This window comes from Musca vetustissima, unplaced genomic scaffold, assembly GCF_032173495.1.
Source record: "Musca vetustissima isolate MV318-11 ecotype Yass unplaced genomic scaffold, APGP_CSIRO_Mvet_v1 utg77436, whole genome shotgun sequence".
Classification (NCBI taxonomy): Eukaryota; Metazoa; Arthropoda; class Insecta; order Diptera; family Muscidae; genus Musca; species Musca vetustissima.
This window is the reverse complement of record NW_026877398.1, coordinates 43890-55540: the sequence shown is the minus strand read 5'-3', so window position 1 is coordinate 55540 and position 11651 is coordinate 43890. Positions and strand designations below refer to the sequence as shown.

The following is an 11651-nucleotide window of genomic DNA, read 5'->3' as shown; positions in this document are numbered from 1 at the left end:
TTTCCCCTGCCAATAGAATTTTTGCAATGTAGTTTTTTTTTTAATTTTTTTATATTTTCTTTTTTTTTGCCTATTGCATTTCCACCGCTCACAAACTTTGCCAATGTCCGTTACAAACGACCGATTATAGACATATGAAAGGCGTCAAGTGCAAACGTTTTTGTGGAGTTTGTAGGCAGCGTGAAAATAAATACAATTATAATCTCAAATAACGATTAAATGGGAAAGGTGATAAATGCTACGATAATTTTATGTGCAGCCATATTCGTCGTCTACTTTTTACGATTTTTTTTTTGTTTAACAATTTTATGGGTCTAATTGTTTATGTTAGTATTTATTCTTGTTGCAATAATTTGGCCAACTTAATCAAAGTGATTAGAAGAAGAAGCAAAAATAAAAAAATAAAAACATTTGCTAGTAGTAATAGTTTCTGATTATGATGTGAATATTAAATATGTCGATTATTATATCGTTACCCCCCGTACTTTTATGTGTGTTATCAGCAAATAACGCATTTAATATTGTGGTTATTGACAAGGTCGGATCAAAGTTCAATTTGAGGATTCTAGGAAGTCCTCATCAGACGACTTCATTTTTACATATAATATTTTTATCAAATATTTATCTAAAAATATGGAAATAGTTAAAATAAAAATATTAGTTTTTTTATAAATTATTTACATTATTATTATAGAAATATTATCTTAATAATAAGATGATATTGAAATATGAGATTAGCATCGTGAACTTTTTCAGTTGACCCATATTATTTTCTTTACCCTAGCGTCATACATGTAGACTACGGACTGTAACTGTTATAATTCATATTGATGGTTCCAGACTTTGATTAGAATGCAACAATAACTGGCTGAGAATGGTAAATGGCAAGGCTAGAATCGATTGAAATTTGTTATCGAGAACAATACATACATACATACTTTTATTTAAGACAACAACCATTTAGAATGAAAAATACAGTAAACGTCAAATAAATGAATTTCTTGTTGTTGTCAATCAAGAGGGATGTGTGTGACACACTAAATAATTTAAGGGAACCCCACCCATTCACGATTTTAATATTTCACGATTTTCCATGGGCTGGTAAATCAATACCAATGCTTGTTAAGGTTTGTAACGTTGCACATATATATTTGAAGATATAAAAGAGAAGAAAATAATTTACAAAAAAATTTTGTTATTGCTTTGTTGTTGTTTTTTGTAATTACAGAAAAGTCCTTATTTTTTATGGCGGGCATGATAACTCCTCACTGGAACATCGGAATCCGAAAATTCCAACGGTGTTAGAAAGAGAACATGTCTGGCTCTAAAATTAACAAAATGGCGTACCTTTGAAAAAATATTTTTGGAAATTCGCCGACCAAAAACCATGTTAAAAAACCAGTGAGCGGAGCAGTATAGTCGAACAGGGCCGACCATATGATACCCTACACAACTTCCGCGAAAAACAAACTTTCTGTGGATTTATATTCTGAGCTTGGGCAATATTTCGCGATAGTTGAACCATCTGGACCAACTAGAGGCCTACAATTATTACTGTTCAGTACAGCCATTCTAATTACTTGTCCAGATTCCCATCCCTTGTGTTGTGATCTTCTAATTCCCATTGGAGCCTATAGACGACTCGAAAAAAACATAAAAAATTAAGTTTTCAATCCACTTTTAATAATTATCTGATCGTCACCGAAAATTATAGGCGTTATCCTTGACCATAACTGGAACTTCATGGAACATTTTAAAGCGATCAGCGCTATATTTCCGCCATCTAGTGTGGTAAAAGGTTACTAAATAACATCTGAATACATGTGGCCTCTGGAGCGATCAGAAAAACGGAATAATGTTTTTGGTCCATTTCATCCCCTAAATATTAACCGATCTTTTCCAAAAACAATAGGGGTCTTCATTGGCCAGAACCCATCCTACATGCAAAATTTCGCGAAGATTGGTACATAACTGTGGCCTGTACCGTGTTTACAAATTATAATGGACAGACGGACGGACACATATGTCTAGATTGACTCAACTAGTCAAGATATGCCGATCGGTATACTTAAAGGTGGATCTAGGACCAATATTTCGCGGCGTTACAAACTTTTGGGGCTGCACAAAGCTATAATACCCTAACAACATAGTTGTGTAGGGTATAATAAGGAGGATCTTCACCGATTGTCTTTATCCTAGTTCATACGATAGCTATACACTCACAGAGAAACGTGTAAAAATTTGGAATCGATTGCGTTATTAGTTTTTGAGTTATCGTGCCCGCCATTTGCAAAAGAGAAAAACGCGTTTAAAGTTTGAGAAGCCCTTTAGCCGTCACTTGATGCTGACACAATAAATCGGCTATATCTTCAAGAGTTCTTGAGATTTTCACTTGAAATTTTGTAGAGACATTCTTGAATTAGTGTAGAATCGAATTAAATCATTATGGTACATAAACTTTTTGTTGTTTTGATTTTGTCTATTCTGATTTTATGTTTCCTTTTTGATTTTATGTTTTCTTCTTTGTTGTGCCCTGTCTTGTTTCTTCTTATTTATTTACATGGTTCTTGGTTTCTGTTATTAGAACAATTTCTCGTACCAACACTTGTTTGATATACATTGTTTGTATTTATATCGAAATAATTTGGAAAATGCATATGCGAATTTTCTAACACTAAAGCAGAGGTCGGTAACAGAAGAAAATGAATACATAAATAACAACAACCATGTGAGTGTAGAGACGACGGTTGTTAGCAAGAGAAACAGTAGTCGATACCAAAACAAAATATAACCGAACACTGAATGGTGGTGGTGTTTTTTCTTCGGGAATACATTTGCTTTTAGTCAAAATAGAGTGAGAGGAAAAAATAAGAAAATGGTGGTAAAGTAGAGCGATGTAGGAAAATAGTTTTAATATTAATGAAATGTTTACATTTTTGGAAAAAAATTGTGACTTTCTCATGACAATTTTATATATAAAAATACATACCAAGTGACATATGTGGCTCATCACTGAAGAACATTTTGTCCGATCATTTATTGTCCACCGTCTGTCACCCATTTCTCGTATCTACGATGTTTTGAAAGGCCAGCTAGTTTCAATTTTTGCGTGAGCTGGACTTTATGTATGAGTAGATCTAAATGCAAAATACAGCATACCGTGCCGTAAAACAGTCATAGTTCCTGAAAATGACGAGGAACCGGCACATTCGGGTCTTTGGAAAGACTTTCACTTAATAACCGATCATTTTAGCGGAATGAGCGTAATGATGATGCACAGACCTTACAATATTTGTAACCGCACCAGTCTCTTCTAATTTCTGAGACCCTATATATATTTATTTTTGAAGAGAGTAATTTTCTTACTCGGATCTACTCGATTTTACTATTTTCTTCGATATCATAAAGGAAAATTCGTTATCGTAGTAAAAGGTAGTAGATTCTTGTAGTACGGGAACAGACCAATTGTTTGTATTTATATCAAAATAATTTGGAAAATGCATATGCGAATTTTGTAAAACAAAAGAAGAGGTCGGTAACAGTGTCTGAAATAAAGGGGAAATGGAATACATAAATAACAACAACCACGTGAGTGGACAGACGGTTGACGGTTGTTAGCAAGAGAAACAGTAGTCGATACCAAAACAAAATATAACCGAACACTGAATAGTGGTGGCTTTTTTTCTTCGGGAATACATTTATTTTTGTCAAAAAGGAGTGAGAGGAAAAAATAAGAAGTAAACCGATGTAGGAAAATACTTTTAATATTAATGCAATGTTTAAATTTTTTGGAAAAAAATGTTGACTTTCTCATGATTATAAGAATTTATACTTGTATTCTAAGCGAGGTAAATGTACAATATGGAAAAAATATACTATGAATGAAGATATGAAAATATTCATTAAAAACATTTTTATGTGTACTTGAGGATTCTCAAAGCCCCAACTATGACAATTTTATCACTGAAGAAAATGTTATTCGAAAAATTATTGTCAATTTTATCATTGAAGAAAATTTACGATGTTTTGAATGGCCAGCTAGTTTCAATTTTTGCGTGAGCTGGACTTTATGTATGAGTAGATCTAAATGCAAAATACAGCATAACGTGCCGTAAAACAGTCATAGTTCCTGAAAATGACGAGGCACCGGCACATTCGGGTCTTTGGAAAGACTTTCACTTAATAACCGACAATTTCAGCGGAATGAGCGTAATGATGATGCACAAGCCTTACAATATTTGTAACCGCACCAGTCTCTTCTAATTTCTGAGACCCTATGTATATTTATTTTTGATTAGAGTAATATTCGTCCGTCTGTCATTGAAAATTTGCACACATTTCTAAGATGGTTGGGATTGACAATGCGATACATCGGTCCACTTTCCGATATTAAGGATTTTGAGGCTATTGGAAACGTTTAGAAAAATTGATACTTCATACTAAAATTTCGGTATTTTTGGAAGCTTTCTAATTCAATATTGAGGATTCTCATTGAGCAAAAATTATCAAGATTGTACCATGTTTCGGGGTAGCCCCCATACAACGATACATCTTAATATTTCGTATTTTAAAGCTTTTGGGCAAGTTTGAAAATATTCCTACTAAAAATAAACAATATTAGTCAATATTGCCCCAAGTTTTCGAGTACTTGGCTCAAATTAGATTTTCCGGTTCTCAAGGGGGTTTCACATCGGTTTACCTTATTTTATAGCTCCCATATAATCCTACTAATTTTCGGTATTTTGAAAGATTTAGCCGCATTTTTCTACCGATGTTGTTGTTATTTGATATCAAGAATTCTTGAGGGCTGATGTATGTAAGAAAATTATCAAAATAAATCCATGTTTTGACATAGACCCCATCACCACATTTTCAGTATTTTTAAGATTTTGGAATAATTTTCCCATTGTATTGGCTATATTTTGACATTCTGGATATTGAACACATATAGTCCCTACATAAATGTCCCGATCATTTTCGGTATTAATAACTTCGGTATATTTAAGTTTATGTTAGCTCTAATTTGATACAATTGAGTTACAAATATTTCTACTAAGCAATTGTATTATTCCGAAAAAGTGGTCGGCAAATAAATTCGGTAAATAACTTAACAACATTTTTACTTATCGTATTTTCAAGAAGTGTTCTCCTAATAAAAAATACCATGTAGTATCCATTTGTTTGAATCCAGAAGCCTTTGCAGACGTTCGAAATACGAATAACAAAATACATTATTTTATAGTCATATCCATGAAGCCCATTTTTGAAATTGGATAGGTAGACAAGCAGAATTGTCGATTTTGGAGGGAAGATCGCCAGAAGAATTGCAAAAGCTATGAATGCATTCAGAAAAAGTGACAGTTTGAGGAGTTTATGGGCTGGTAGCGCCGTACATCTTCAAATATGCTCTGAATCGTAATTAATATTTTGGTTCGCCAAAAATGCAAGAGCTAGACATGTGGCCCCAAAAAGACTTGTGGCAAGCGTAACAACAACAATGGTATTTTTGAAAGGTTAGTTCGGTAAACATTTTTTACCCGTTCAGGTCCAATAAATTGGCATTTTACTTAAAAAATAATATTAAAATTCACAAATTATATTTTCTTAAACTAAAATTATAGTAATCCTTACAAAATAAGCATATGAATTGTAATCATAATTTCGTTCCATTTTCGATTTGAGATGAGTTGAGTTCATTACTATTTTCTGCATCTTTCTTAGCATCAAGATAGTTAGGATTGTCCCATACTTGCCGGTCTGTTGAACCCCAAATAATGTAAACTAAATTGCCTACAAAAAATACGGCTGCTGTAATGGCAAACACAATCTGCCATTGGAAGCGATTAGTCTAAAGAAAAAATATTTATGTTAGATAATATTTTCGAAAAATTCTTCTAACTTACCTCATCCGTTACAACGACACCATTTACAAGAGGTGTTAAAATCGGCATTATACTACCCACAGCATTTGTAATGCTTGACAGAATGCCAGCATGATTTGGTGACAAATCAATGGGATTCAGACCACTACCAATTGTACAGCCAGAATTTAGGCCCACACTTGTAATCATTAATATAATGGCCAAGGTTTGTTGATCTGCCTCCAAGAATCCGACAGCAATTAAGCCCGCTGTTGGCACCCAATAGGCCACTGTGTTAAATGATTTTCTCAAAATATTTAATGAGACGATTTTATATTTCAACAGGATATCGGCCAATATTAAATAACAATACGACAATATCCATAGGGTAATATATGGCAGTGCCGAATATAGGGTATTACTTTTCATATCCATACCAAATACACCATTCATATAGGCGGGAAGTTTGGCTTGTATCGCGGAAAATCCCCAATTCTCAGCGACACGAACTATTAGCAAAGCCCAAAAGGGTGGTGAATGTAAAATCGCCTTCCAAGGTATGGGGATTTGTTGTTCCCCTGTAGTAGCAGTCTCCTCTGACTCCTTCTTCATAGCATTTATAGATGATTCAATATAATTACATTCATTTTTTGATATAAATTTTGACTGGCTGGGGGAATTGGCAGCAAAGATTTGCCACAAAATACACCATGCTATAGCAATGGCACCGGACACATATGAAATGCCAGGCCATCCCAATGACGATGTTGCAATCAGGCCACTTATAAACATGGCCATAACCGTGCCACATTCAATACCCGAGCTGGCCAATGCACCCAAACGATTACGTTCCTCCACCGGAGACCACATTGCCAAATGAACATGAACACATGGCAAATCAAAACCTTGAAATGCACCCTGCAACACCCGAAGAAAACAAAATATTTGCCAACCACCCCAGCTGACAGTAAATGGTACTACTATAGCAGCTATTGCAGAACCCAATGTGGATACTAGCAGCACCATTTTTGCACCAAACCTTCGACATGCATGCCCAGCTATAAATTGTGTGACGACATAACCCCAAAATATGCTCGAAAGGATATAGGACTTTTCCATTTCATTCCAATCGTATTCCTGAAATGGAAAATCCTTTTTTTTTCGAAATTACTCTTAAGTTCTCTTGTATTATTCTACATACCGGAAAATCAGGATTTGTTGTTGCTGCATTTGTCATAGCCACCAAAGCGATACTGGTATTATATTTGATCATATAATTTACAGCGATACAGGCAAACAACAGTACGGCTTGAACATGACGTTGACCTATAAAGGGACCTGGAAACAAAAGTTCAAAATGTAAATATTTTTGGAATTGAAAAAAAGAAAATGTTCTGAGAAAAACTATTAAAAATAAAAAAAATTTTCGAGGTTGAACTTTATATACCCGAAATCATTGCTTAACTTATAGTAGGTTTGAACACTAGGCTAGAAACTTTAAAATATCAAACAACCTGTAAGGAAAGTTCAAAAGTCGGACGGAAAGTTCAAAAGTCGACTATATGATACCCTTCACTACTTGGGATACATACAACACACATAGGCTCTATGTTGCAAACATTAAATAAAATCGGATGAATTGGATCTATATCTAAACCGATTTCAACTAAACTTAACACATATCCTTCTAAACTCAATTCATTGCGCTATACCAAATATAGGGTAAATCAAACAAGCATATGCTCTTCAGTGCACCATTTATATAAAATAGGTTGAAAATTTATATCGAAGCTATATCTATTTCTGATACGATTTCATTGAAACATAACACACTATTTTCTATACTCAATTCAATAGCTTAAGCTAAATTTCATCTCAATCGGACTAAACTAGGACGTTCGGTGCCCATTTTCATAAAATCAGACGAATATGTATATGGGAACTATATATTTCAATACAGATATATGCTAAATTTCGTCTCAATCGGATAAAAGTAGGGAGTTTGGTGCACCAGCAACGATAAAATCGGACGAAAATATATAGGTGAGCTATATCTGAATCTGAACCCATATTACTCCCGTTCCAATAGAGTTCGTCCTTTTGCACAGAAAGCTGTGCAAAATTTCATCTCATTCGGATCATAATTGCGACCTATACTTTGTTAACACATTAAAATGGACAGACGGACTGACCGACGGACATGCATAAATCGATTCTGAAGGTGATTCTATGCATATTCTCCAAAGTTATTATGGGTCTATCTCGTTTCCTTTTGCCTGTCACACACATATGCACAAATACATAATATCCTAAAATTGACTTATATTAAAAAAATTCTGAGCAGAAGATTTTTTTACCAAACCCCAGAAATTCCAAATGCGAAAGGACCCTTATATAGATTTTATACATGGGCATAGGGATAATTTTCTGCTCAGATGCCAGCCGCTCACACCCAAAATGTCAATTTCGGGTTGTGAAGATTTTTTACCAAACCCCCGAAATTCCAAATGCAAAAGGACCCTTATATAGACTTTATACATGGGCTTAGAGGGATAATATTCTGCTCAGATACCAGCTGCTCACACCCCGGAATGTCAATTTCGAACCTTTTTGATTGGAAAATGCGGCTAAAAACTTCAAAATATCGAAAATATAACGATACCGCCATATGGAAGCTATACCGAAACGTGAACCTATAATGACCACTTTTTACTCATATATCCCGAACTACCAAACTAGAGCCTTTTCGTTGGGCAATGAAATCCTGGCTGAAACTCTTAAAATAACGAAAATTAGCGAGACTTTTATATGGGAGTTATGTCAAAACGTATACCTGTATCGTATATGCTCTATTTAATCGACCCACTGAAACGGATATTCGGGCTATTTTCACTAAATTTCGCACAAACTTCACATTTTTGGACATTAAGCCACCAACACCCTTACGTAGAGTGCAAAGTGAAGAAAATATCAACCAGTGTCAATGATGAATTGGGTCTCTGTTAAAAATTTTGCTAAACGAAGATTTTTTGGTGAATGGGCTCTTGGAAAGATGGTCGTGTTCAACGATGAACCTAATTTTTGGCCATACTATGCTGGAATCAGCAAATTATTTTCTGTATATCCATAAAAGTTGCTAGTGGTCAACCTTGGCATTGTTTTTATACCCTACACAACTATGTTGTCAGGGTATTATAGCTTTGTGCAGCCCCAAGAGATTGTAACGCCGCGAAATATGGGTCCTAGACCCACCTTTAAGCTTGCCGATCGTCATATCTCGACTAGCTGAGTCGATCTAGACATGTTTGTCCGTCCGTCCGTCTGTCCATTATAATTTTTAAACACGATACAGGCCACAGTTATGGACCAATCTTCATGAAATTTTGCATGTAGGATGGGTTCTGGCCAATGAAGACGCCTATTGTTTTTGATAAAGATCGGTTAATATTTAGGGGATGAAATGGACCAAATACTTAATTTTTGTCGAACATCGCGTAATTTTGCATGAAGAAGGGGGTCGAGCCAAAGAAAAATCATGCCTGTTTTGATAAAGATCGGTCAATATTTAGCGGGTTAAATGGACCCTGACTTTTGTGTGAAAAATTACAAAATTTGTATTCTATAGCGTATATATTTACTCCTGAAGGATATAGATCCGAGAAGTTGATAGCATATCCATGAGTAGTGGTTGGCCTTTAAATTGATACCAACTACAGTTATGTATCTACTCGGATCTGGGAGTTACACTCAAATATTTACAGGTGCTTACGTATTCAAATATTATTTAGTATCCCTTTACCACATTAGAGGGCGGAAATATCGCGCTGATCGCATTGAAATTTTCCATGAAGTTCCAATTATGGTCAAGGACAACGCCTACAATTTTCGGTGATTATCACATAATAGTATTGGGATGAAATGGACCCAAAAACTTAATTTTTTGTGTGTTTTCCAGTGGAATATAATCCGAACATCACAACACAACCAACCGGATAAGTAATTAGAAGGGCTGTACTGAGTATTCGAAAATGTAAGGAAGAGGTGCTGTTGACCTCTAATCGGGCAAATATCACGAAATATTACCCTGACTCGGAATAAACATTCGCAGAGAGTTAGAGTTCTGTGGTAGTTGTGTAGGGTATCGTATGGTCGGCCCCGTCCGACTATACTGGTTCGCTCACTGGTTTCTTAATATATTTGCAAATTTGAATTTTTTTCGACCGACTCATAAAATACGAGCCTCGTCCGCAGACATATATTTAAGTACATTGAGGACAGTAAAGGACATTACATATGCATGTGTATTATATTATCTTGAAAGCGATTGGGACAACATATAGGTTTAAGGGGTTTTCAAGGATTAGTGATCACTTTGTCCAGATTACACCTCATTATGATTTTAAGGTACATCAAATGTACATCGATTTTTTTACTTAAAATTTTTTTTGTTTAGATGAATAGGGGTTTCACATTTCATTTTTTGGAATGACCTTGTAATTTTAATTTTTAGTCTTTTTTAAATTCTCTTTACTATTTATTCAAAATTGTACCTTTTTGAATCAACACTGTCATTTTAATTTTTTATTTTATTTGCGAAAATATACCGCTTATTGTTTTTTAACCGTATCACAAGTTGTGCCAGGTCGAACGTTTTGCAATAGACTTAGCATCTAATATCCACTTTAAGGAAACCGTTGTCAAAATGCAATAAGATTTGTTGTGTTGTTCTACTTCATAAATTAATTAAACTAAAATAAATAAGTGATGTAAAAATAGTACTGATAACAACATTCACTAAAATTGTCAATAAAAGATTTATGGTTGCAGGTGACACACACACCCTCACATTAGAAACCAAAAGCTATAAAGGAATTTATCATTCTGTACTGTAACTGCGTATGATGTACATTTGTATATATATGTTAAAATATAAATAACGTAAATTTTATATATCTGAAATTATGGATCATTATAAAGGAAACAAATTAACTAAAAAGTGTTTAAATCAAATCTTCTTACGTAGAGCTTATATTCAATTTCAATATTAATAAGAATTTGGAAATTTTTTAAAATATTTTATTGAATTTTCCTAGAGAAATAAATATGATATTCTTTATACCCCTGCGAAAATATTGAAGCATTTACATCTTCAATTTTCAATTATATTTATTACATTGTTTATAAAGTTAATTATATTAAAATTTTGAGTAGTGTAGCTAGTCATACAATTGTTATTATTAACTGGTATACCGATTAGATAATATATGGGGCTTATAAATCTTTACATTGATGCGATAAGGAAGTGCATACTTACGATAATGTTGCCTTGTGATTGGATAAGCGTGTGAATTTTGTATATTACCTACGATAAGAATAATACCGTAATATGATAATTGAAATAAAAAAGCATTTTCAATATTTAAAATATTTAGATAAGATAAAATTAATGGAATATGTTAGGATATGTATTTTAAGATCATCAGAACTTTAAATTTATTATAAATAAGTTTAGGGACGTAGAAATAAAATTTTTCAAGGACCATCACCAGCTTGGATTTTTCAAGAATATTTTCGAAGACCATCTTTAGGGTGGATTTAAAGGAGCTTTTATAAAAAATGTTAACGAATCTCATAGTTTTTTTATATGTTTAAGCACTATCACTAGAGTGGATTAGCAGAGGTGCATAGTATTTAAAGAATATTTGTAAGGACTGCCAAGAAGTAGCAGGGGCGCCGATTTTCCAAAGAAAATTTTTCAAGAAGTAGCAGTGGCGCTGATTTTCCGATTTT

General features: G+C 33.9%; 1 protein-coding gene across 1 annotated transcript; it reads right to left on the bottom strand.

Annotated features, from left to right (window-relative positions):
- Window positions 1–5653: 5653 nt before the first annotated feature.
- Window positions 5654–7318, bottom strand: LOC133321985 (putative inorganic phosphate cotransporter). The gene is made up of 4 exons (XM_061531053.1): window positions 7309–7318; window positions 7063–7199; window positions 5904–6998; window positions 5654–5848 (listed from the first exon to the last, which is right to left on the bottom strand). Exons 1-4 carry the CDS (start codon window positions 7316–7318, stop codon window positions 5654–5656), a joined length of 1437 nt encoding a protein of 478 aa, XP_061387037.1.
- Window positions 7319–11651: the final 4333 nt, after the last annotated feature.

What these genes read in the sequence shown, in the direction of transcription:
- LOC133321985 (XM_061531053.1), bottom strand. An exon ending in CAACAAATCCTGATTTTCCG is followed by an intron (nt 6,999 to 7,062) that starts GTATGTAGAATA and finishes TTTCCATTTCAG; the next exon opens with GAATACGATTGGAATGAAAT. An exon ending in GTGTCGTTGTAACGGATGAG is followed by an intron (nt 5,849 to 5,903) that starts GTAAGTTAGAAG and finishes TTTTTTCTTTAG; the next exon opens with ACTAATCGCTTCCAATGGCA.